The sequence below is a fragment of the Serinus canaria genome, chromosome 4 (genome assembly GCF_022539315.1).
Source record: "Serinus canaria isolate serCan28SL12 chromosome 4, serCan2020, whole genome shotgun sequence".
NCBI classification, from domain to species: Eukaryota; Metazoa; Chordata; class Aves; order Passeriformes; family Fringillidae; genus Serinus; species Serinus canaria.
Window position 1 is genome coordinate 27,872,516 of NC_066317.1, and position 27,243 is coordinate 27,899,758.

General features: G+C 48.8%; 1 protein-coding gene and 1 long non-coding RNA gene across 2 annotated transcripts; one reads left to right on the forward strand and one right to left on the reverse strand.

Moving 5' to 3' along the window:
• Positions 1-1,718: 1,718 nt before the first annotated feature.
• On the reverse strand, positions 1,719-8,085 carry PPP1R3B (protein phosphatase 1 regulatory subunit 3B). The gene is made up of 2 exons (XM_030239483.2): positions 8,020-8,085; positions 1,719-5,130 (listed from the first exon to the last, which is right to left on the reverse strand). The coding sequence occupies exons 1-2, from the start codon at positions 8,031-8,033 to the stop codon at positions 4,239-4,241; spliced, it is 906 nt and encodes a 301-aa protein (XP_030095343.1). The 5' UTR covers positions 8,034-8,085; the 3' UTR covers positions 1,719-4,238.
• A 157-nt stretch (positions 8,086-8,242) lies between these two features.
• On the forward strand, positions 8,243-25,149 carry LOC127059540 (uncharacterized). Its single transcript, XR_007777474.1, has 3 exons — positions 8,243-8,715; positions 9,195-9,327; positions 25,019-25,149. It is a non-coding gene; the product is annotated as an uncharacterized LOC127059540 (long non-coding RNA).
• Positions 25,150-27,243: the final 2,094 nt, after the last annotated feature.

Consider the following 27,243-nt stretch of genomic DNA (forward strand, 5'->3'; position numbering starts at 1 on the left):
GCTCTGCCAGGATGCAGGTGCAGGGAGCCTGCATCCTGCCTTTATCACTGTAGCCAGGACCTGCAGTCCAGTGTGCTCCAAAGGCTGCTGTGGCAGCAGTGGCTCAGCAGAGCTGCCCCCTGTAGGACAGCATCCCTAGGCCAAGGGGAGGTGAACATGGAGCAGGGGAATATTTGCTCTCCTCTTCTTAGCCAAACTGTCCCCAGAACACCAGCTCTGGAAACCTAAACCTCCAAACACATCCAAGATCAACATTATACCACAGCTTAGTTATCTCTACCCAGAGGTGGCATCAAAATCCCTCAGGATACAGAGAGAAAAGTGGTTGGGAGAGGGGGTGCAATGGCATGAGCATTCTAAGAAACCTTTGTATATTAACCAGCAAGTACACAATCACACCTGCCACCAAGGGCTTTATAAATGCAGCAATTGCAATATCTGTATCATCTAGCATACAACACCTGGGCATTAGGGAGAAACCCCAGAGCTGAGCTCTCTTGGCCCTTCTAATGTTGCACCATCTCCTCAGCTACCCTAGATGGCTTGGACTTCCCTTATGTCCTACACTGAAACTGTCCTCAGATGGGGTTTTCAGCCACAAACCTGCTACAGGAAATGTCTGGCTGCAGTTTTCTCATTCATGAGCTTGGGCCAGCATTCAGATGTGAAAACAGCCCTGGCCAAGCCACCCCAAACACCTGAGGCAGGTACACAAATACCTTTTAATTATTTTTTTTTTCTCTTTAGTGCAGCCAGAAAAACAATCCAATTACCTTTTAAAAGTGCCCTGTGTTGTATGTTTGATTAAAAGAACCGCAGTGGTTAAAAAAGTACTTTTATGACAGCAAGGGACTTGGAAAGAGCCACAGTCAGGAGGTGCCCGGTTTTATCACTGCATAGAGCAAAGGCCAAGCTCTGCAGTAAGATGGGAAGCACTGCCTACAGAGCTGCTCAATCCAGCACACACCAAGACAAACACATCTCCCTCCCCTTTCCCCACAGCTTTCCACTTTACCTTATCTGTGAGCAGCAAATCCCACCCAGCTCAGTAGCTGATTGAAATACAACACCTCCAGAGCATCACCGAGGCTCAGTCTTTGTGGTGAAAGCCAGGTCAAATGCCAAAGCTGGCCCTGGCTGGCATTTACACCAGCTGATCCCTTCCTGCAAAGGGGCATGTTTCCTCCTTGTGCTTCTTATTGTAGTGACAACAGGGATAATGACATAGATGTAAGGAAGGATCTAACTTTCACTTGATCCTGGTATTAGAAAAGAGCTTCCCCCCCCTTCTGCAACACCTCTCCCAGGATCCATCACAGCCTAGTAGAGAGTAAAGCACTGATCCCAGATCAAGCCGAGGTGGGGGAAGGGGAACAGAGGGAGATTGACTCAAAACAGAAGCAGAGAAACCCGAAAAGGCTGTTCCTGGCACTGCAAGCAGGGGAAGAGTGAAGAGTACTTCAGGAACACAGTGATTAGTTGGGAAACCTAGGAGCAGAGAAAAGGTTCAGGGCTCCTCCCATCCCAGGGCTGCAGAGGCAATGAAAGCATTGGAGTTGGCAGGAAGGCAGCAGGAATAGGCAGCTCTTTCCTCTTTCGGGCAGCAGAATTCAGGGTGGATGTGTGCTCCTCCCTGCCAATGGCCACTTGCAGGAAGCTGGACCTGTGTCCAAATTGCCTCCCCAGCCCCATGGGTGCTTAAATAAGATACACAGCCAACATTTTGTTCCACCTTTATTTTAACAATCAGATAAAAACAGCCATATTTTTAAAAGAGTCATTACATGGCAATTATAAAGTGCATTTTCCACTTCAATGTTGTGTACAAAAATATCTTTTAAAAACAAACATGCAAAACATCCTACAAGGCACTTCCAGGCATAGAGCAAGGAGGGCAACCCCCTCACTTCTACGTTCACATTGGCAATGGAAAAAGGGAAAAGGGGAAAGGCCACAAGTAGTATTTTTAAACCACTTTTGATCAAACAGTCAGTTCCCAATCTAGCTTTTACTTATGGCACTGCTCTTCTAGCTTATCTTCCATGTTCCTCCCTAAGCACACCCAAGGCACAGCCTGAAAACAAGTCCATAAGGAGACTACACCACCCACAGCACACCAGACCCACATACCTTGCTCTGGCTCACAAACAGCTCTCCATGGGCACAAAAAGGTGCCAGAAGAACATGACTTTTCTACAGTCAAGTGTCTTACAACATCAACACCATACACTAAATAAAATCAGTGTCACACAAACTTGCCTTAAGTTTAAAACCAAGCCAAGCTAGGCAGCAATCCCCTCCAGAGAGATCAGGTGCAGGCTCTAAGGGCTGACTTGGGAAGCTGCTTGAACAGAGGAACCAAATCTGATGAGTTCTGGGCTAGCAAGGAGATTCACCACCTCAACTAAGTGATCAGGCATACTGAGGATATACTCAGGCACACATATTGATTCTGTATTTTGAAAAAGCAGCAGTTGAAGGCCAGCTATTCTTCCTGCAAGCTCCTGTCCCTTTTGATATCCAACAGTGATCGCAGTATCCCTTCTAGGTTAGAGTAAAACAGCTTCTAAGGATTTGTACAGTAGTCTCCAAAATTAAAAGCTATGTTAAAGTTAAGTAGTCTAGCCTGTTGCTTCTCTCCAGCACATCCACAGGCTACTAAAGGCACCCAAAATTATGTAAAGCTTACGCACTAGAAAAAGCAGCATTCCCTTGACCTCTATTTCTACAGACTGTTCAGCACTCTCTCTGAGCTGAGGGATTAAGTAATTCTGCTAGGTTAGCACCCAAGAAGCTCTGTGAGGCTGAGCTCACCAGCCCAGCACACAGCCAGAAGCCAAGCCACCTCTTTAATCACAGGGACAGCTCACATCTGTGATTTGTCTCACTTGCAGGGGTTCTGTCAGGATAACCCCACACCTCACTCTCCTCATGGCTAGTTCTTTGCATAGCTGGGGTAAGCCACTTTTTATGGCCAGAGATGCAAAGTCTGGGCATTTGCAGGTCAAACTGGCAGATACTGCTTCAGCAGAGAGCACGTCCAGGACAGCCACAGCACCCTGACATGTGAGCAGTGCTATGCCTTTATCTGCCAAGCAGTCCATGGCACAGAGTAACAAACCATTACCAGATCTTAAAAGCAACATCAGCACCCAAGCCTGTTCATCCCAGAGCGTTGCTGGGATTGCACATACCACCCCTTTCTCAGCTGAGGCACTTCCACCACAGTAGGTACACAACAGTCACCTTCCTGTACATAACACAGCATGGACAGCCATGGGGTCTGGTTGTGTCTGGCTCCTGTAGCACCCGAGCAGAGTCTCCTGCACAGGACCCTGGGCCCCAGCTGGACAAAACTCTGGTTTAAAGTCCACAGGAGGATGAAATGCATTTTCAGGGTCCAGCACAGCCAACTTCAGATGTTCATCAAGGAGAAAAAGCATCATTGGTCACTTGTGATTAAACCAACAGGAAGGTTTTGAAGAAGGCAGTCAAGGATGTCAACCCACAGCTGTGTTACAAGCACCACATAGCCACAGCTAATCTCTATTTTTGGTAACACCAATGGTATGAGAGATTTTCAAGATCATCTGATATAATAACCAGTGACTAAGCAGATCAGATCCTCTTCCACAGGCACATCTCCTAATACGGCAGGCTGTAGGGCCACACTTCCTGTCATCACATTGCATTTTCACTTCCAAAACATGCTTTCTGTCTCCAGTAGGAAGGGCCTCACTACAAGGATATGTGCAAAGAGAGGACTCCATTCCCAGCAATCCAACCACACTATTTCCTGACAGGCACAGGCTGGCTTTGCAAGGAGAGCCCGGCAGCTGTAGTAGAGCCCACTAACAATGTAATACTAGGAAATATTTTGAAAGAGCCTTTTAATACTAGGCAGGCAATACAAAGCAGCCACCACTACACAGCTTGAACAGGCAATATAAGCACTGTAGTGTTTCCCTGGACACTGTAATCTTTACTGAAGAGGAAGAAGAAGTGCTGAAGGGATATGAGCGGTCCTTGGTCCTCTGATCATCTGGAGAGCCAGATTTGCTTCTCTGACTATAAGCCCCCTGCCAGCAGAGCACGGCATATCTGGTTTTGCCAGGAGGCTTAGGCTAAGCTACACAGAGCCATACTTCTTCCACCTATTCATATACCTGTGTTCAGACCAGCCCCAAGGCCTGCAGACACACCAGCAACAGTTAGTCAGCCTGGCCTTTGTCCTTGGGTCAATAGTAGGGCCCGAGCTTCTCGTAGCCTGAATAACTGGGCCACTCAGGAAAGAGGCCATAGGAGCACCGAGGGCTCCCAAACCGGTCAAATGCACTGCCAAAGTCAGGAGCCTGTGGGGGACGGACAGCTTCCTGGGCAGACTTCAGTTCTGACCGTATGACCCTGTAATTTGTGCCCCTGTTGTTGTCCCAGTACACCTTCCCATCGCACTCAAAGGAAATGGCAAACTCAACTCTTTCGTGCGATTGAATTCCCTCAGGCAAGCTGATGTCAAAGGAAAACGTGTCCTGATCTGACCCCCCGTACGTATCCTTGACATACTGGCACGGGTGATCCACAAAGCTTTTCCATGTGTCAAACGTCATCCGGATCTTCACCGTCTTTTCAAAAGCGAGGTTCTTCACCTTCACTGTTCCCACAATAGATCTCTCCTTTAGCATGCAGTTTTCCAGACAGACACAGTCTGTCTGGAGGCGGTTTCGGAAGTCCAGGTAGTCTACGGAGGGCTGGACAAAATCCAGGACAAAGCTGTCCTTCTCCACAGTTGTCAGGCCCACGATGTTGTCTATCAGTTCTGTGATGTTGAAAGGAATATCTAGCGGATCTTCAAACTCCGAGAACACCTTCACCATGGTCAGAGCGAAGCCTCTGCTATCTGCAAAGGACACCCTCTTCTTCGCCTTGCTGTGTGTGAAGGAGTTTGCTGCCTCTTCAGGGCCCTTCAGCGCAGCCTTGCTGCTCAGCTGGATGCAGGGCCGCAGTGGCTTGCTGGGCTTTGGAGCAATTTTGCAGGCACACTTCTCTCTCCGCAAGGGTGAGGAGCACAGGTACAGCTGCATCGCCACGTCCACAGCCATTGCTTGCTTGTGAGGGAAATAGTCTAACACTCTGGAAGATGACAAGAAGGGTCAGTTGATGCCAGAAAAGCACTTTAATACAAATTTTTTCAGACAGCTGATATATCACTTCCCCCCAAGCCATCCCAAATAACCTTGCTGCTTAATTAAAGGCAGGTACCTGCATGGTGTGATTTACAGACACTGTGAGATAAACACTACAGAAGGAGCAGGACCAGAGCCTGTTGTGCCCTTGAACAGCTCTTCCAACTGCTACAGGGACAGTGTCACCCTTTGAAGGCACACACAGGCACTGTCCTACTAGGCTAGCAATAGCAGACTCCAGAGCATTTGCAACCCAAAGCAAAGCCCGTGGCTCAATCCTGCCAATGCTCACAAAATCCCCAGATTATCAAATTTCAGTGCTACATAAAGCAGTACTCCTGCTGTGCTTTCCTCCCTCCAGAAGAGATTCTCCCCAGCGCTTCTCAGGCTTCTGTAGGAGTAGGAACTCAGTTTGTTACAAACTGCAGTACACAACTGACTTCACCTCTCATAAAACCCCAGATGTCAGCCAAAAAGCACTCATTCAGTTGAGCTACACGCTTTGCTCCTCACTGTCCCCCAGAACTGCTCCATCCAAAGTGCCTCCAAGCAGTATTGCAAAGACAGCAACAGTCTGACACTGCAGCAGAGCATAGGCTTAGCCAACACTGCTCTGGAGCTTTCTTCCCTCTACTCCATTTTAAAATAACATCAGCTCAGAGGGCACATCTGAGCCAGTTTTACCTCCAGCACAGTCTGCACCTCAAGCCTCCACAGGGCTTGTGTTAAGCCCCTGGAACACATCCATTCAGCCACAGGGCTCTGCCAAACACAACTCACCTAATCGAGGTTCACCAAGACTTTGGAAGCAGAAGGCACAGGCCATGTGCCCCTCCACTAGAGCCTCCCCTCCAGCACCCAGCCCCTTCCTCCAGGGAGGCAGCACCACCTCTCTCTCCATGCATCCAGAGAAGGGCACTTTGCCAGATGCACCCTGGAGATACCTCTGCAGCCAGGCAGCTCCCGGAACACTGGACCCCTCGCTCCTGCCCTTACACTGACAGTCCAATGGATGCTTCTGGCAGATGCTTTGGCCTGGCTTTGGGTAAACTGCTGGATGGATTTATCACACACATCCCTTTAAGTCAACTGTATTGCAGCTACCTTTAAACACAGTGTATTCCCTTAATAAAATTCCTGCTTGGCAGCAGGCCAGTTTTGAAAGCTGCTCCCGCCACACAGAGAGGGATGAGGCAGCAACAGTAACAGTGACCACTGGCCTTGTGACGCAGCAGAGTTCTGGCTGCCAAATCCACACACAGCCAGCTCTGGTACTTGATTGCTGCTCCTGTGCCAAGAAAAAGCAAGAGCCACACTCTCCAATTCAGGGCTTTAACTCCCCACCCTGCAACACCAACACAGCAGCTCTGAGCAGGCTTTCACAGCATCCACTCAGCAAGGGTATCTGTTTATTCAGAGCACATGTGCCAAGGCTTGCATCCCAACACACCCACCAGCCAACTCCTTCTGCAGTGCCTCCTTTCAGCTCAAGGGCAGCTGCACAAAACAGACACCTCAGATCCACCTGTCTGCTAACACTATTCTGCTCACCTCTACCTGGTTTTGCCAAGTTTTTGTTCATACACACTTTATATAGGTCATTTCCTCCTTTAAATTAATGCTGCACCCAATGCTTCTTCTCTTACTTGGGTCATTTTCATCTGCATTGCATCTTTTCCCAGGGAAATTTATTCAGCTGAATTCCTGTAACTTCTGAGAAGCCAGGTTTCTTAGGAAGCCTTGGTTATTCACAGTTTTAGAATGAAGAGGCACAGAATGCCCAGCTGCATAACCTGGAGCTTTTTTCCAAGCTAAAAACTATAGCAAGGGCTTTTCATAACCAACTATGAGCATGAGCCCTGTGCTTTTACAAAGCACATTTGTAGGGAGTAGGAAAGAACTGCCAGTACATTTGATATCCCAGACAACTTTTCCTGCACTGTAGACTCTACTGATGCCCAGCTCTCAGCCAGAGGCAGGTTTCCCCTCTGGGGCTGAGAAGGGCTGTCTTGAACTCCAGATGCTTTGGAGGTGGGAGCAGAATTACAGTTTTGAAAGCTCATTCAGGAAATAAAGCTCCAGGAAGCAAAAACTGCAGGCAGGGAGCCCTATGCAGGCACAGGAGCCAATTCCTTTCTGTCAGCCTTCAAAAGCAAAGCAAACTTGACTCTGCCCTCGAACTTCTTCCTGTAGCTTAACCTTCTTCAGAAAGAGATATCTGTCACCACTCATTCCTTCCTCCTGCCATTCTACGATGGAGAATTAAGCCAGAGCCAAAGATTACTTACACCTCCCTTACCGAACCCCTTCGGGTGCCTCCGCTCTGCCTCCCTCACTACCTGGGGACAGGTGACCCCTTGCACACTTGCAGCACCACTCGCAGAGCCAAAGTTCGCAGCCGTGGCAGGGCCGAAGCAGCGCTCCGCCGCTCCGCACCCCGTCCTCCTCCCCGATCCAGAGGGGCCGTGCCGCCCCCCGGGCACAGCCCGCTTCCCACAGGCGTCTGCCCGGCGGCGCTCACCCGCTACAGCCCGCCCCCTCCGCACCAGCAGCCAAGCCGCGCCGCCCAGACCCGGGAGAGGCGGCAGCAGCAGCCGAGCCCCGCGGAGGGGCAGCCCCGGGGCTACCGCTGCCGCCTCAGCCGGGGGGCTGCGGGAGCCAAGCTGCAGGAAACCCGCTTTCCCCCAGGAACAGCACCGCCGCGGCGGGAAGCGCCAGAGCCGCTCCGGCACGCACGAGGAGGCTGCGAAGCCGGGCAGGCGGGGAAGGCAGAGGGGAGGAGGATGATGAGGAGGGGCAGAGCAGCATCGGGGGTCGCGGGGCTGCGCGCCCGTACCTGGTGCAGTGCATGGGGCCGGTCCGGCAGCACCGCGTCGCGTTACGCGGGGCGCCGCGACGGCCTCTTAAGGGCGCTCGGCCCCGCCCCACTGGGCGGCAGCCAATCAACGCGCTCCAATCGCGGGAGCCCGGCACGCGAGGGGGCGGGACCGGCACGGTGGGCGGGGCCGCGGCGGGCCTTGAGGGGCCGCGCAGGGAGGGCTGGCGGCCCGCCCGTCGCGGGAGCTCCCGGGGCAGCGCTGAGGCTGCCGTGCGGGGGGAGCTCGCCGAGCAGCCCCGCCGCTCTCCCCGCGGCACGGCAAGCTCGTTGTGGTAAAGTGACAAGCTCTGTGTCCGGCGTTGGCTGCCCTCAGTTCCTCACTGTCCGTCGGTTCCTGCGCCATGTTGCTGTTCCTGCGTGTCCAGAATCACAGATGCTGGCTGGAAAAGACCTCTGAGATCACTGAGTCCAGCCTATAACCGAACACCACAACGTCAACTAAACCACAGCACTAAATGCCAGGTCCAGTCTTTCCTTAAACACCTCGGGAAGGGTGGCTCCACCAAGCCCATGGGCACCCCATTCCAATGTCTAACCACCCTTTTTCTGTGAAGAAATTCCTTCTAATGTCCAATCCAAACCTCTCCTGCTGCAGCTTAAGACGATGCGCTCTTGTCCTGTCACAGGTTACCTGGGAGAAGACGCTCCTTTCAGGTACTTGTAGACAGTGATTAAGATCTCTCCTGAGCCTTCTTTTCTCCAGACTAAACATCCCCAGCTCCCTCAGCTGCTCCTCGAAGAATTTATGTTCCAGACCCATCACCTGTCTTGTTGCCCTTCTCTGGACCCACTCCAGCACCTCAGTGTCCTTCCTGACTGAGGGGCCAAAACTGAGAAGGGCAGAGTAGGCTTCCAGGTGCCACAAGTAAGCAGCTAAACCCACGGGAATGTGCTCTTGAGACAGGAGAGCCTTTTGGGGGCACCAGTCTTCCTGTCTGAGTTGGCCCAGGTTGTTTGAGTGCTCAGGACCAGGTGGGGAGGAGGGTGACTCTCACTTCTATCTGGTGGCCACAGCACCAGAGCTGTGCTGGCCCTGAGTATCTCCAGAGGATACTCAAAAATCTGCTTTCTAGACAATATTTATTGTGTGCAGTGGGAAAAAAAAAAAAAGCCTTTTTTTTTTTTTTTTGTAGAGGTGGCTTCCGTCCATGAAGAAAAAACACCAACAGGGCATGGCTGGCAAAGAGATTGTCTCCACGGGAATCCTTATCCAGCACATTTGCAGGGCTGGAAAGGTGTTTCCAACATCCTGAAAACATCTGCCAGGTAAGTCGATGCTCTGTCATAGACTGGTTTGCAGGGCCAGCTAGGCCAAGGGGTCTTCCCAATTGTCCTCCTGCCTCCTGTTTCTATTTCTGCTCCTCTGGGCTGCTCCCAAGTCCATGTCAGCACAGAGCCCAGTGTCCTCAATGATTTGGAAAGCGGGCATGGAGCTGGCCTCCCTGTCAGGGGCGTGGCTCTGTGGACAAATGCCTCCCCCATGGGAAAGCAGCAGAGGCTGTAAAGCCTGCTGGAAGGTAGGGACGGTGCTTTTGCCTTCTTCCCATGGTAGCAGTGAGGATACTTTTTGTGCCACATTGGGCCTCTAACTGCAGAGCTGCAAGCAATGGTCTCTCACCTTCCTTACAAAGCAGAAAGCAGGACTGAAGTGCCAACATTTGTTTTCCATTAACTTGTGGAAACACAGACAGCTATTGTTAAAGCTGGAGACTTCCTGCTGTAAGCTGTCATTTAAAAACCTTCTTACTCTGCAAGGGTTTTGTTGGGGGAAAAAAAACATGCTTTTTTTTAAAAATAAATTCTGTTTTGATAAAACCAATGGTAGCATTTAAAGCTGGGGAGAGAGAGCTGAAAGATGTACCCATTTCAGGAGTTTTGCAGATTTACAGTAATGTTTCATGTGCGGAGGGTATGGTGCATGTTACTTAATGACAGGGTTTACAGCAGAGATGAAGGGACCCACGTTCAGATTTCCCCAGCAGACAGACATGGGACAAGGTGAACATGGCCCATGAACACCCTCCAGTGCTGCCTCCACTTCTCCAGGCAGAGCCCTGGCTCAGCATCACTGGTGCAGAGAGGTTTGGGTGGAAGTGCTGGACTTAATGGGATGAGCCCCAAAACTGGTGGAAGCCCTGACCTGGCTCACACTTATCACTCTGGTCCAGCACATGTTTCTCCTGTGCGTTGCTGGCAGCTGGGCACCATGGAGGTGGTGAGGGAGATGCTGGATCACTCTGGGTTGTGCAGGCTTTGCCCAGCCAGCCCACAGTGCCAGGCACAGAATGCTCTTGAGGTGGCTCAGGGTGCATGTCTGCCCCTGTTTGCCATGAGCTGGGCAGGGTGTTGCACAACTGTGGCTCGTGTTTGCCCCCGAAGCAAAGGTAGGTGGACGTCTGGGCAGGGCATTGTGGCAGACTGTGGACACAGGATCTTATCTCTGGAAAGCCAAGATAGTGGCTATATTTAGCTCAGTGCTATGGCCTTGGGTAGTAATCTTTGTGATTTCCCCACAGCTGTCCCCACACCCCTCCTGCTTTGCAGAGGGGTGAGACGAGCTTGTTCCCTGGCATGAGGAATAGGCTGCACGTTGCTTCTCTTTGGGGGAATGTTGTAAGAACCAGTCCCATCCGTGACAGACAGCTCTGGTAGGAGGGTCCCATTCTCCTATCATGTCTCACTTGGCTTTTCTTCCTCATTCAGTGGTTATTTACCCCAGCACATCCTGGTACAGGACATGGTGGCTCCTGCACCTCTTGGGTGCAGCCCTGCTGGTTTGCTGCCCGAGGGGAGGCTGAGCTTCTCCAACCCTCCAGAGGGGCCTTCCCTCCCTTGCCATGCTCCCTTAAGAGCTACTCTACCAGCAGGCTTGAATAGGCCCTCAGGGACCCTTCCTGGTCCTGCCACCTCCTCAGTGCCCTGCTGGAGACATGAGTGGATGGAGCATCTTCTCCTCCATGTTGGGAATCTGCAGACTGCTGCAACAGCTCAACTTCCCAGCAGCCAGCCAGTGGGCAGCCCCAGCAGGAAAGGGGCTTTGCCACTCATTGCCAAGAGTGTTGTGAAATGTGTCCACACCACATCAGGCTGCAGGGCCAAGGCTCAAGGGCAAGGCTGTAAACCAGTGAAGTGGCTGATGTAATAGGGAGCTGTGCAGGGGCTGCTGCCATGGGGCCCCCCATTCCATATCTCATGCCATCTCCCAAATCAGCAGTCCCCTCCCACCCCTTTTAGGTTTCATGAGACTCAACAGCTGATGGGTAGAGATGTAGTGAGCGTCCTTGCTGACCAAAACCACAGCAGGGCTTGGCTGCAGAGGCCAGCTGGCCAGCAGCCACTGATCAATAGCTGCCCTTACTGGCCAGCCAGCGCCAACAGCCCCTTGGCCAGCTATGGCTAACATGGCAGAAAGCTGTAGGAAACATGGATTCCCTCACCATCAACTTGGTAACTGCAGTCAACTTGGTAACTCTCACCATCATCTTTAAGTGTGTGCTGAAGCCTGATGTGTTGCTTGGGATCTCCTTGTGCTCCCAGGCCCCAGTCCAGCTTCTCTAGTGTCATAGAAAACACAGCTTCACCAAAGGACAGACTTGAGAAGTCCTTTTGAGTGATGGGATTCCCTTTTTTTTTTTTTTCCATAGGTCTCAAACTCCTGTGTCTGTCCCAGGCAATTAAGCAAAAAGCATTCAATGTGTCCCAGTATCAAAGGAAGTCTCAGTCTTGGCTAAGGCTCTTGACTGTACTTTGGGGAGCTGTGCACCAGGGCAGAGGCCCCACTGCTTCTCCTGTCCAGAAATGAGGAGTTGCTACAATATACTGGTTGCAGGCCTGAGGTGGGGTATTTATCTTGGCATGGCTCCCTTTGGATCTCATGTGCACCAGGGCAGAGGCCCCACTGCTTCTCCTGTCCAAAAAAGAGGAGTTGCTTCAATATTCTGGCTGCAGGCCTGAGGTGGGGTATTTATCTTGGCATGGCTCCCTTTGCATCTCGTGTGCACCCATGGTCAAACACGCCGACAAATGTGTACTCTGCCCACTGAAGACCATGGCACCTGCCCTTCCAGGCCAACATGCACAGCAAAGATGGTTTGGGGCCAAATACAAAGCCCAGCCTGGTACCAGTGTGTAGAGAAAGACTGGGTATTACAAAACTGTGGTTCTTAATATCAAAAATGCACAACAACAGAGACCTTTAAAATCGTTGCAAAGAAAGGGAAATTATGGGGGAATGAATGAAGGCAAATTAGCCACAACAAATGCTGCTGCTTAGAGAAAAAAAGGGGAATGGGCTTTCAGCAAAGGAAGAGCTCAAAGGACAGCACAAGGAGACAGATGACAGTACAGAAACCAAATGACAGGCAGACAGGAACAACAAAGAGAGGAGTCCTTGGCCTGACATAAAATGTGCTTGTTGAAAATGTTGTATCAGTGCTAAGGTGGGGATGGGTACCAAGTTAAAAAAATCTTTTCTTCAGAGACTGGGATCCAAGAGGGGGTGAGTCCCCGCAGGAAGAGAAAGGTACCGCCTGCTTTTTCAACATATATAAAGTTCTTTTCAGAAAGCTGCTCAAGGACCTTGCCTCCCTGCAGTCTACAGAATTCATTCTTGTCAGCGTGGTCCTGGAAAAATCACAGCAATAGAAAGGAGGTTGGTTGTCTGTCCCAAGATTGCATAAAGCAGTGCAGCAACATCCTTACTTTTTTTTTTTCCTTTCTCCCTTCCTCTATGAGCATGAACTGTGGAAATGTCTGGTTTGACCTCCCAAAAACTTTTCTTTGTTATGCTTCAGCTGTTGCAGAGAAACATGGTGGTTTTCCATCCCTTTTGCTGTTTGTTTGAACCCAGGAGTAACTGGTTGTGCAGATACTATGTGTGAAAAAAAAATAAAAAGTTGTAAACAGGAAGGAAGAAAGGAGCATAAAGACACAGCATGGACTAAACCTCAAGTCCTCCAAATTCCCCATGTGCTCCTGCAGGAGAGAGACAGCAAGGGCTGTGCTGGAGTGACAAGAGTATGAAAAGGAATTTGGGCTGTTTCAGTGCAATCACTGGTGTGATTGCAAATCCAGAGAGATGCTCAGCTCCTGTCAGGCAGGCTGAATCAGCCCAGCTGCATTGACAGCTTGCCTTTTTTATACCATGCAGGTATCCAACTGTCTGAACTTGAACCTGCCCTAGATGCATAACTTATGGGGAAGCAATGAATGTTTTAACTTTGGTGCGCTACAAAGTTTGCAAACGTTATTTGGTGGAGCAGTTGTCTTGGGAACTTGTATGTATCCAGACCTGGGGACTCAGAGGGCTTATCTTTGTGCAAGAGGCTGAGCTTTGCCTGAAACCACTTGTATGCTGATGAAGGTTGGGGAGAAAAAGCCAAACTGACGAGTGCATGTAGTTCTTGATGATAAATATGATCCTAAGCTCCTTTCAGGGGTTCATACCCTTCAGCTGAGCCTCTCTGAGTATCCAGGCTCTCTGCTGGTCCATCCCTCCATGAAGCATTTTGTCTCATCTGAAGATTAGTGCCAATGAAAGATGGGATCTGTTGCTTTCTGGACCTGCCTGTCTTTGTGCAGTCACTATAGAGAGAATCTGAAAATCAGCAGGAACAAGATGCCTGACTTTTAAACAGTATCCTGAGCAAGTGCCAAAGGCAATGTCTGTGATAAAGGCAAAAGCTTATGGTACTGGGGAAGGTCAGCTGAAGCTATTCCAGTCATCACCTTTTGCATTTCTTGAAAATGTTTTTCAACTGTAACCTGGGCTTTTTATTTGGAAATTTTAATTTAATTCCACATGGGCAGGAGTTATTCAAGGGTTTTTACCCAATTAACTAGAATCTTGAAGTTTCCTTCTTGCAGAAACTAACTGCTAGCAAAAATTGCCCCTCTCTGGGGATCATGTACTTCTGAAGTTGCACAATAAATGCTTCTAAGTAGGTCACTTGAGATCCCAGTTTTGGAGCATACAAATGCCTCCACTGTCTGCAGGTACCTTGGCATTGCCTCGTCTCCTGAGAACTTAGGATCCCGCAGAGACAGCGCTCTCCCTGCCTGATCTTACAAGATCCAGCTAATCTCATCTCCATCTCACAGGATTTTGCACAGTGACTTTGCACCTCAGCAAGGACTTCTAAACTTGGATTGGATGAAGCAGAATTTAGGAATGGTGCCTTCAGACAAGAGGCACACCCAGGGCAGGAATAACTCTAACAGGCTCTGGAAAGCAGGCTAGCTATTCATAGGAAGGCTGCCTCTGTCTCTGGCTGAGTAGGAGGGAGGCAGGCCATTGAATGGTACAGTGAGCAGTGTCCCAGTGCTGATGGCTGGGAATAGCTCATGTCTCAAGCCCATGGAGTCTGTGAGCATTTTTATCTGTCTCTTTCAGCTCTCCTCTAGTCTTTGCTCATCTCCTATTACTGATCTACTCAGCTTCCCTTCATCAGCAGCTACTGGGACCCTACTGTGGCTGAAAACCAGAGTAAAGAAAGTGCAACCTCCTCCCAAAAGTAAGACAGTGTGCTGTCCCTCAAGTATCCCTGAATGCTACTGATTCCTGAGCAGAAGTTAAAATGTTGGAAAGCAAGTCAAGATGGTGCATACACAGCAGGTGGTGAAAGAGAAGGTCTTTGGCTTTGCAAATAGGAGACCAGCTCATAGCGATTTGAATCCAGTGGCGCCAGCAAAACTGTAAAAAACAGCAATAGCTGGGGGCTGCAGGAAAATCACCAAGTCAAAATAAATATTATGGTTCTGAAAGTCGCCACAAATAGGCTGGGAATTGAATTTGGTGACTTTTCTACTCCTAATAAAGGAGAAAGAAATCTAGAAGAGGTGAAACAGTGCATAGCAGCTAAACACCTTGGGGTTTTATTTTTTTTCACCTCCAGAACTGCAGTGATAACTTAGGTGTTTTTGCCTGAAAGCCAAAGGCCACAATAGACCATTTTCTGCAGTACCACTCCATCCAAACTCAGAGTGCAGTGCTGAAAAACTGCAGACACTACCAAATACTCTGGTCTAATTATTGCCATTCATCTAAGGGTTAATTCAGCATACAGAGTCTTCTGTGATATTCAGGCTCCCAGCGAGGCAACAACCCAGAAAAGACCAAATACTATTTTCTGAGGCTGGTTGCTGTAACCTTATCATCTGAAACTCACAGAGCACTTTGGATCTCCTCAAGTGCACGTCCCAGAGACAGGAAGTTGCTGTCACATCCTGGAGATGGGCTGCATATCTAAGCTGGCTGACCCACAGAGCAATGACTCACCTCAAACCCTGCCAGCTTCTTCAGCTCTGTTTGATTGCTTAGTCTTGAAATTACTCAAGTCCAGTCTTCTGACTTTGCCTCCTACAAGGTCTGGTTGGTTCCCCTCCCTCTGTTGGGTGGATTCTCCTTGGGAATCTTTACAATGCCTAATGAACCTCAGGTTGTGGCTGATGTGAGCTGGTTTTGAGCTGTTTGACAGCTTTGGGACAACCTTTAAAGCCCTTGGTCCCACAGCTTTTAGTGTTGTGCCTGTGGTGGGGTTTGCTCCAGTGAGGAGTTTGCTTAGGTCCTCCAAGAGGTAGGCAGAGTTAGCTCAATCAAATTAAATAACCAAGTACTGTTTGATTAACAGCTTAACCCAAGCTGCTTGTGGCTTCCCTGGCAGCCAGGGCTGATCCAGCCTGTGCAACAGCATGACTGGGGCTTTGCACCGTTCCTGTCCAGGGAACCATGTGCTGGATGGAGTTACCCTGGCACTCAACCTGCCTCCAAGATTTTTAAAGCCTCTGCTTAAACGTGAGCTAGAGCAGCCATAAATAGTAGCCAATGCCCCCTGGTTAACCCAGGGGCTTTGATGTGGAACTGGCTCAGTGTGTGAGTCACTGGCTGCTCACAGCCTCAGCTCTCACATCGACTGGAGGCCAAGTTCATCACTACTCCTGCTTTATTGCTGCCTTGTAGTCTGGGTAATGGAGGGGTGGGAATATGTTCCACTTGACACCACCAAATATGAAAATACTTATTTATCTATTATATGGCAATAAAAATGCTTGTACATAATTACAACATACAAATCATAATTGAAAATATAAAGCATAAATTTCAAATTAAGACTTAAGTGCAAAGCAATCTGTAATATCAAAAGTTGAATAATATAATTACAATAAATCTCTTGATAAAGGGTTGGAAGCAGCTGCCTCGGGGAGGGGAGGACATTTGACACTGACATTGCAAAGGCAGCAATGTCCCCATCTGGAATGGATGCTGCAGTGCATAGTCTGTCACGGGTTTGACCACTGCTTACCACAGTGCTGCTGGCCCCCAGCATTTCTTATCTGCATGAGCACACATCCTATTTACTGAGCGGACTTCCTTAGTTTTGCAGCTCACTCTCCCTTAGAGTGTGTTATTGTCTTATGATCAGACATCGTGGTTGCAATATGCACAGCACTCCTGGTTTAATTGCTTTCTCCTTATCATTCCAAAGTGTGAGTCTCTTAAATCATTGTCAGGGCTGTGTTCCCTGCTGCCAGGCACTGCCAAGGCTGTATGTGAAGCACTGTGCCCAGTTTGTGTCCCCAGTGTGAGATAAATGGTGATAGGCTTTAGCCCAGGGGCTGCCACCAGACAGGAGCATGTGGTGTGTAAGGAGACACCAAGGGAGATAGGCTTCTTCAGCCCAGAGAAGAAAGAACAGATAGTACCCCACTCTGTGTGAGAGACAGTGAATGCAGAGGCAAACCTTCTCAGAGGTGCTCAGTGAAAGGACAAGAGCCAACAGGCACTTCTGCAAGACAGGGATCTCTGATGAGACAGGTGGAAAACACTGCTCCAGAACAATGGGATGGCAGTACACGGCCCAGAGAGGTGTGGTCACACCTCCATCCTTGGGAACCAATCTTGCCTTGGCCCGAACACCTTGAGGTGACTGTGAATGTTCCTCACACAAGGAGTGAGGATGGGACAGACACCTCCAGAGCACCATTCTGCACAGATCCATCCATGATTGTGTGATTATATTTCCCCATTTGAAGCTGTTTCTCCCTGAAAGCATTGATGGCTACCAAGGCCCGTGATGCCCTATGTGGTAGTTCACAGAACCATCTCAGTGGACCAATGCTCTCACAGGAGCAGGCAAACCCCCACACTGCTTAAAATTAAGAGTATGTACTACAGTGAGCAAATACAGAATGATGAGAAGCAGACAAGACATGGAGAACTCATGTATCAGTGTGGCATTTAATGTAATATTTAGTATCCAGCAAGATGTCACATTTAATATCCAGCAAGATCCTAGCCTAAGGTAAACACATGCATCCCTTACTAATACAGAGATATCTTATTCTGCATGAAGCAATTAAGCCTCTCTGCAGGCTGTGCACAAGTGAAGTGGCTCACAGACCTTTGCCCACAGTGCACAGTGTGACTCTTGCACCTCTGGAGATTGCTGCCTGCCTTAGCTTCTGCTGCAGACCAGATGGACTCCTGCTGGGTACCACTGTTCCCCAAACATGCTCATCTGCCATCTGCACTGCAGTCTTAAGTAAGTTTGGCTGGTTAGTTTCACTACTCACTCTGAATGAAGTGAATTCTACATGAATGAAGATCATATCAGGGATCCTGTCAACCCATCAGCTGCTATCAAGAGACAACTTATTTTTTCCACTTGTAAAGGAGGTGTACATAAAATATGCCACTCCCTGTCACAGGACTTTGTGGATACTAAAAACTGATGTGAGTTCAAAAAGGGACCAGATATATTCACAGAATCAAAAATGCCACTGTTGCCTGCAAAGACACTCCCACCTTTCCAGGAAATCCTTGATCTGCAAATCAACCTGGCTGGGAAAGTAATCAGAAGAGAAACCACTACAGGCTTGCCCAGCCTTTCTTTTCCCCATGTATCTGCCATAGCTCTCTCCGAGACAGGGTGAGGGGAGAGATGGACAACACTTGAGCTTAAGGTTTCACAAAAAAGCTTACTCAGTGTCACAGGTATATTGGAATTTCTCCCTAAAAATCTTCACAGAAGGCAAAATTCTGTGGGGAGAGGGGGTCAGATGCAGGGCAAAGAGCAAGACATCCCAACTCCTCTCTTCCTGAGGGCTCTTGTGTAGAATCACAGAATTGCTGAGGTTGGAAAAGATCTTTAAGGTTGTCAAGTCCAACCCTTAAGCCAGCAGTGCCAAATTCAGCACTACACCATGTCCCTAAGCACCATATCTATGTGTCTTTTAATACCCTCTAGATGTTAACACTCAGCAGGTGAAAGCCATATTCTCTGATTTTGGTGATCAGACAGTCACAAACAAGACCATTTGGAGTTTAAAATACCAAGGCTGCTAGGGACCCAAAAAATTAACAGCACCATTCTGGTAAGTCTGGCCATAAGCTTAACTGGCAGTTTTTTTGGGGTTTCCAGATAGCTTGAAGTCACCTGTGGAGACAAGTAGTGACATCTGGATGCTTCCCCACCTACATACTTTAGTTGGGGAACCCAGGAAGTTCTGGTAACTCCAACCATCCTGTACTGGAAGAGCTGGGACAAGCAGCAAGTGCACTGGTGATCAGCACTGGCATAAAACTCAAAGATGCTTACCCTGTGGCAGGTGAAATGAATCTCTCTTTGATAACACACAGGATCATGAGAAGTAACAGCCTAAGAGGCTGTGATTTTTGTGATTCTCTGAGCAAAAAAACAAATTATCATCCAAAAGCTGCCCTTTTGTCAACACTGGCACCCCAGCTTCTGTGCAGCTGGCTCAGTGCCTGGACAGGGAAGGGCCCAGATGTGGGCTAGTGGCATTTGAGCTCGGGGGCTCACGTGTCTAGAAAAAGCCTGATAAGAGCCAGGAATGCAAGTGGTCCTGAAATAGGAATAAGGGCAGCTGGGGAAAGCCTCATATGGATACATGGGCTGGGGCAGCGGGGCTTGGTATGCAAGGAGATGACACCTGCCCCACACACTCAGTGTCACATTTCACTCCCAAGGAGACTCACATGGGGCAAGTGACATGTGCTGTGTCTCAAAGGCACTGTGGAGCCTGCCCTTGGACTGCCCTACACAGAGCTGCAGGAGCAGGGGGTCATTTTCCCCAGCAGTTCCCAGAGCTTGAGCAGGCTCCATGGAACTTCGAGTAATGAAGAGTGGCCCTGCCTGCCCAGCCATGCACACCACACAGCCCTTTGAATTGTGTGGCATATGCTCCATGTGTCAAATGCAAAAACATTGCTGTCACTGTCATCTAAGAGGTTCCCAAGCCTGGCCACCATGGTAGGGCCTCAGAAGGTGCACAGCCCTCCCTGGCCTCCCTCTGGGATGTCTCAAGACTGTGATGAGTCACAGCCGACCCTGCTGCCCTTCCAAGTTCCCCAGCCTCAGTCTTTGCCTCCTTGGGCAAGGTTTTGGAGATACAGCCAGCCATAGCATTCTCATCATGGGTTACTATTCTGTTGGCCTAGTTTGGGGAGCCAACAGGGAGAGGGAAAAGATGGTTTTCTATATTTCCGTGTCTCACAGGTCTCTGCGGTGCTGTTTGTAGTCGTCCTGTCCACAGGCAATCTGGAATTTGGGCTGAAGCGTCTGACCCAAAGCCAGTCCAGACATTGCCATCAGAGTAAGGTGTAAATTCAGGGGCAGATCAAAGTCAGATTTTAGCTCCAAAGCATGGAGCAGTGCCTGGAGGTTCCCTCATGGTTTGCCTTTCCTATGCTGGATGGGTTTTGCTTTTACCAGAGGTTGTGACCCAGTTTCTGTCTCAGTGACCAGGTATGACAGTGACCAAAGATCATCCAAAAGAAGCTCCTGAGCTTTCCTGAGTTCTTTTTCTTGGTTGTCTGAAATATCCCAGCACAAGGTGAGGCAAACTCCTTTCTTGAGCACGCTAGAGACTGCAAGAGACAGGCATGGTCTGGCATCCAGGAGCAGCGTGTTAGATAAGCCCAGCACCAAGCAACGTGGCAGCCAGCCACTGTGTGCCATGTGAGTATTGGAGACTATTATTTAACCTATAAGTAAACATTGTCCTTATCTTGCTCTTCCTTTCATCCTATGAAAAAGGATATTCAAACTCTCTCTAGGTTTTTTTTTTTAGTTGTTTAATGCTTTTCAGTCTCAGCCTGAACTCGGCTTGGAGGAAAAAGCAGGTGGGTGCTTATGCTGAGCAGTTGTAGCCAACAAAGATGTGCTCCATGGGCATTGTTGCCAAGTCCCCTGTGCTGGTGGCGGGTGCTCTTTGGGGTGCACAGGGCTGATGTCTGATTAGTTCAGTCTTAGCTCCAGGCTGCAAACAAACACGGTGATCAAATGCCTTCCAGGAGGTGCCTCCAGCAATCAGCACTGTGGCTTCCCTGTCATCCCTCTGAGGACTGCAAGACTTCTTTTTCCTTGGTTGTCTGGACTTCCTGGGAGGTCTCTGCTAATCCACCTCAGGCACAAGCAGCTGTACCTTAAGCAAGTGCCTCTGTGCAGCCTTGTCCTCAGGCTCTCTGTCACCAGAGAGCTTAATCTAACCCAGACTTTTCCTCTAGGCAGGCCTGGAGGATGGCAGCAGAAACCCAAATTTCCCTTCTTGCAAATGCAAGAGGAATGTAGGAGCCCCAGCTCGGCAGAGGCTGAAAGGCTGGCAAAGAGTCCAATTGAGTAAAGTGCCTGTTTCATATCCAGTGGAGATGCAATGTAAACATGCCAAAAATTCTCTGCCATCAATCCTATCCACAAACTCAAATTTTTGGAAAACCAACTGCAAACAGTATCCCAGCATATATATCTGCTCCTGGCCTGCCTTGCTTCCCTTCTCTCTTCCCCATTTAGTGGTGCCCAAGAGCTAAGTGAAGCAAGGGCTGAATGAATCAGCAGAAAGCTTCACTACCTCTACAGAAGTGCAGGAAACTTAATGTGGCCCAAATCCAGAAATGAAGCATTAAGGGATTTCAGACTAAATCATCTTAACTGTGCCCAGTGCTGAGCAGATGTAAGAAGTCCCTGTGCTTTGCCCAGTGGTAGGATTGAGACAGTGAAACAGGGGATCTGTGGAAAGGTCTTGAGGCTCTCCTGTGGTACCTAGTACAGGACCCAGTGTGGCCTTTCCCTGCCTGGTTTGGAGCATCCCTTTCCCTCATTGCATGGGGAGCAGGAAGTCTGTGCTGGTGCTGATCACATAGAGATGGTGAGCGTGTGACTGTGCTCTTTAGCAGCTCTGGCACTATGTGACTGGTATTTCTTTCCAGAACTTATTATTTTCTTGCATTCTATAATGTTCAATGATAATTTCCACATTATTTTAAAGTACTGAATTGTTAGGTGGTACATTAAACTTTCAATAAATGCCACTAATTCCAACACCCACAGAAATACCATATATTACAATGTTTTAATCCAGTCCATACTGCACTAATGAGTAATTTGCCAATGTTTTGAAGTCAGGCATAGTGATTGGGAAGAGCCTCTACACTTTCCAATTTTATATCTAGGCCTCAGATGGAAACAAGTACCAGATTTATGCTGAGCAGGGCTCCTGAAGAGTGTGGTGAGCTCTGTGCCTGTGCAGCCCTGTACAAAGTAAGTACAGACCCCTACCAGACCTTGAGCTGCAGCTGGAGAGAGGAGCCACCAGGATCCCATGTCCCTCTTGGGTGCCTGAAGTCAGACACCCCACTGTAAAGAAGTTTTTCCCTGGCATCCTGCTGGGAGGGGGCCAGGCCTTGGCAGGTGCTTGATTGTCTCTCAGGTACCATCAGGATGAAATGTTTGTGCCCTGCTGGGCTGGTGTGGCTCAGAGGCAGCTACATAACACCAAACCCCAAGTGTCTGCACTGAGACTGAGCATCTTACTTCATCCCTTCCTCCAGAGGTTGGCAGATACACTCAAGGAAACATCTGGCAGCTGATTTCATGGTAGTTCTGCAAGACCAAAGTCTCACTCCTGCTGCTTTACTTTTTGCTGCCAGGCTGGGGCTGTTTTAATAAGCCACAGTTATTTACTATGGCCTCTGGAACGCCTGCTGGGCTGTGCTGTGCTGGAGGCTGCCCTGGAGGCTGCCTGGGTTTGGGGCTCTCAGCTCTCACTGAGGCTGGGAGGTGCTGGCAGGCTCAGACAGACTGAGCTCCTGAGTGTGTAACCTCAGGGTTATCTCTGAAAGACCAAAGAGCCTGGCAGGTTGTATGCAAGTGCAGCTAATAGGGGGGAAGGTTTTACAGCCCTTGAGCTTTTCCTAATTACTTTCTGCCTCCTTTATTACTTTTATCATCTCCCCAAAGGCCTGGGAATGCCTTAATTGGAGATGGGGGCCCTGATGGTGGGTGCAAAGTTAAATATGTGTTTTTTCTTCATGAATAAGGCAATTTATATCCTGGCATAGAATCACAGAGTTGTAAAATATACAGAGTTGGATGGCAATGACAAAGGATTATCCAGTCTATCTCCTTGCCCTGCACAGGACAGCCCCAAGAATCACGCCCTGTGTCTGAGAGTGTTGTCCAAATGTGCTTCCTGAACTCCATCAGGCTTGGTGCTGTGACCACTTCCCTGGGGAGCCCGTTCCAGTGCCCAGCCACCCTGTGGGTGAAGAACATTTTCCTGATACCCAGCGTAATGCTTGTCCATTGGTCACCACAGAGAAGAGATCAGTGCCAGCTCCTCCTCTTCCCCATATGAGGAAGCTGTAGACTGTGGTGAGCCATACATTAGATGTGTGGACAGTTCAGACATGCTGAAATTTTGGGCTGCCCTCTCTTTATCCTGGTATATCCACACCACACAGCCTGCTCAGGACAGATTCTCACTCCAGCCATGAGGGGTGCAATGACAATCACACCCCTCCTCTCTTGTATGACAGCATCCCATGTGCCATCTCCATCTCCCTCCCAACCAGCTCAGGCAGTGCTGTTTGCTCGTGGTGGTGTCATCTGCCCCTTGGTACTTCCCAAAAAGCCACAAGGCCACAGGGAACATATTTGGCTGGATCAGCACAGCTACACCCCAATGAAGCTAGAGCCTGATAGTAATAGTCCTAAGGCTCACACATCTTTGTTTCCCAGAAAAAAAAAATGTATCTGGGCCATGTATTTGTGCTAGGTGCTGCAATCTGTGGCTGCCCAGAGCTCTAGTTTGCAGTAGATATATTACTAGAGCCAACCCCAGGGCTTTCCAAAGGGACTGGCAGCATCTACTCACTGCAGGAAAGGCATGCTGAAGGTCTCAAGTCTACTGTTCCCTGCGAAGCTCTTCCTTTGCTATGGCAAGAACACATCCCAGGGGTGCTCAGGGCAAGAGAAAAGCAAGTGGTCCCCTGGAAAGCAGAGCCAGTAACCCATTGCCTTGGTGCTCCATGTCTTTGATAGCACTGCAGAGATGAGGTGAGGTCCTGCCAGGAGGTCTGGTGCCTCTGCTGGGCTTGATCTTCCTGGAACCAGGATATTTTGGAGACCCTGTGCTTGGGTCTAATTCTGCCTTATGGCTGGCTGTTGACCTGTGGGTTTAAAATGTTTAAAGAAAGGGACTCTGAGTGGCCAGTATCAAGCAGCCCCTGCTTGTAGGAAAAGGGGTAAACCAGAGTAAGCTGGGCAGAATGAAAGATGGTGCCACCCTGAAAGGAGAAAATGAGAGCAGTGCTTTATGTGCCAGGATTTAGCGGCACAGCCCCTGCAAGGAACAACCAAATGCTCAATGCTGACACTCCTACATTGCTCTGAAGGAAAAATGCAGAGACAGACTGCTTCCAGAAAGGTGGCTGTGCCCTGGAGGGTGGATGTTGGCACTTCCCCATGCATTTGGGCACCTCCTGGGAGACTGCCAGTCTCTGAGAAAAGCCTTGCACACTTTAAAAATCAGGACCTTGGTGGCTTCTGGGCATCCTGCTGGAAAAGACAGATTACAGGAGATTTAAAAATCTTCCCTCAGGTTTTCCAGGGAGAGCTGGTGGGGCATCTTACTAACAGCCACTCGAGACAAGGTAAAGCTACAGTGAGCAGTAGTGTAGGCAAAATCATTTGCATTTATTCATTAGAAGATGATTAAATTAAAATTCTGGCAGTTAAATGAAAGAAAGACTACGTCTTGGAAATGAAAACCCTGCCCTCAGATGGGGAATTAGCCTCTAAAGAAGAAAGCCCATTTGAATACTTCTTATGAGAAATTGAGGCAGTGTCAGAGTCATGGCTACAGGGCTCTCTTCTCCGCTTGTTTTCCAATCTCATCCCAGTGAGTTTGACATGGCAGTGGCAGAGTTGTCCCAGATGTTAAACTCTGGAGATTTTAGGATTGTTTTAAATAATGTGGGCTGCTTGTTTAGCTGAACCAGTCTCTCTGCCAACACACTTGCTATGTATGGCAAACACACTGCATTTTTGGCTTCAAAGACACTTTCCATGTCATCAATGCAAAAAATCAAGTGGGCACAGTATGTCATAAAGGTAAGAAGATAATCCAAACCTCCTACCTCACCAAAACACAAAAGAAGTCCCTTATTTATTTAACATTACAGGAAAGAAACAATTTAATCTACCAGCCACAAAGATAACGCTAATTTAACTTGGTTGCTGCGAGCACTAGGAACTTGATACAGCAAGCTCCTCTGTGAGAAGGCAATTGTTTCTATTTTTGTAGGGACTGGTATTCATGAGATTAAGCAAGATGCTCTGGATGCAGCCCCAGCTCTCTGGGTGCCTGTTTTTGGGCAGTACTGCAGTGGCAGTGTTTTTCATGGGGCTAAAAGCCGAGTCAGTGTGAAGCTCTGTGTGGTGCAGCCTCATCTGGCAAAGAGCAAAGCTGCTGTGAATCATGAAATAAAGCCAAAATGCCTGTCCTGCATGAGACTTTTGGAATCTTGTTAGAAGGACTTCTGCAGTGTTTTTCCATGGAGGAATACAAACCCTATCTATTTATGTCTCTCTCTCCCATCAAATTTTCATGGAGTGCTCCTCCCCTTGCTTGAACATTGGGATTTCTCTGCTGGTTCCAGGCTCAAGGCAAACAGACACTCAACAATGAAGACTAAATGCAGCACGTACCAAAGCCCATCACAAAATGTCGACCCTTCAGTAGCAAACAGCTGCAGTTGCCTGAGCTGGTGCCCTTCTTGCTCCAACTGCCCACCTGCCATCTGCTAGGTAAGGAACACAGAGGTAGGGATGTAAGGAGTACTCCTACACACAAAATCCTACATCTGAGATTTGCACTGGGCTTGGGCTCAGACCCGGGTTGATGGTGCAAGGTGGGAAGCACCACTTCTGGCTGAAGAGTAAGGGCTGGCTACACCATGTCCCAGCAGGACATCCACAGGAAGCTGTGCAAGTACGTGCCAGCTGCAGTAGGGATGCCCTATTTCACAGGCACCTGGCTGCTAGCTGCAGCTCTCAGGATGTCAAGGCATGGATTAGCCCCTGTCCTGTCTGAGACAGGACTTTGGAATGTCTAGAAATGGGACAAAATGGAACTACTGCAGTTTATCTGCAGTCAGGATGTGCCCATGTCTCAGATGCTCTGCCCAGCAATGGTCTCCCCAGAGCCAAAGAGCACCAAGGATTTTTAAAGGTCTGGAAATCCTTTCTACACCATGAACAGGGTAGGTATATTCAGCCTTGAGAGGGCAGATGTGAGAGGGCAAGGAGGAATTGTCTTTCACCCAGTTAAGCTCTTGGGTGTCCTGTTATAAGGAAACTGGTTTCTTTCCACAGTGCAGAACTGGGAGGAGGAAGTCTCCACTGCAGGATATTGAGGTTTGCAAGAGTTCAAAAAGGAATACCTTGAAGAAAAAGCCATCAAGGGCCATTAGATGGAGACACCATGTCTGGCTCAAGAAATGCTGATCACTGAAACTTGGGTGAGGTTTCAGAGAGACCTGCATCTTTTCCCAGTTCTCTCTTCCTTAAGCATAATTTCTTCTTCATTGTGGCTTTTTTTTTTCCCTTAATTTTGTTCAAAGCTCCTTGGGAAACAAGAAAGGCGATAATATGTGGAGCACAGGCTGTCCCAGGGTTATAATGCTTTACTGCTCACTGGCAGTAAGATCATCGGTGATAGCCTGAGAGAAGGGCAGATTGGCCTGTTTTATAGCCTCCTTTGTCTCCCTGCAGTCTCAGTACTGCTCAGTCATTAAAGAACCCTGAAAAGTGTTGGCTGAAGATGAGATTTGCTGTTGCTTCCCTCAAGAGTGGCTTCAGCATGTGCTTCACATCACAGTGGGCTGCACTGTCACCCCAGGCCTGGAGCAATCAAAGTAGGTGAGGCTTTAGAGCAAACACTGAGAGCAGGAATCAGTGGCTCCAGGGCAACATCGTGAGACAAGGGGGACATCCTGGTCCAGGACACCAACTGTGCTCCTGGGAGTGAGATGCAAGTGCACCTAGATCCCAACCTGCACCATGATGTTCAGGGAGGGAACACACATGGGTGTGTTGAAGAAGCCATGATGTACCTGCTACCTGCTCCAGTTGAGCCTTGTGTTAGTAGCCAAGTGCAGATGTAGCCTTCATTATACAGAGAATGAGCAAATATCTGCAGGCAGATGGAAATCAGAAAGCCAAACTCCCTTCTAAAAAAACCTGAAGAAATCTGATCAAAGGTGGGTGGGGAGGAACTGTCCCGGGGGCGTGTTAAAGCCAGGCTAGTTTTCCAAGCAATGATGAATCAGATTTTCTTGTGAAGTTATATGCATCTAGAGAGAGATGACAAAGACAATTCTTTTTCTTGGTATGCCCTACTGAGCAGCTAAAACCAGTAATGTGATGCTAACGGGGATGTGTGATGGCAGAGTAATTTTGGGTTGGCTGCTTCTGGAAGAGGAAGGCTTTTTCTCATTATTTGAGTTTTTACTCTGATACACAATGAGGTCAGACAGGGGATACAGTGAGAAAGCATCTTTACACTCTGGTGTTGAAGGGATGTGTGGAGAACCAGAGACAGGGTATGAACAAGGAAGAACTTGAAAACTTGAACTTACTCAATAGAGGATGGAAAACAGAATAGGAAGGAAAAGTGCTTTTTTTTTTTTTTTTTTTTTTTTTTTTTTTTTTTTGTTTTGTTTTTCCTTTTGTTTCTGAAGTGTTTTACTTTCTTTCAAAGAGAGCAAGATGTGTACAGCTGTGTGTGTCCTTGGAAAAAGGAAAAAACTGCCAGACCTTGGTCACAAAAGTTAGAAACATGTTGGTCCAAGGTGGCATCTTGTCTGAAAGCAGGACTGGCTGG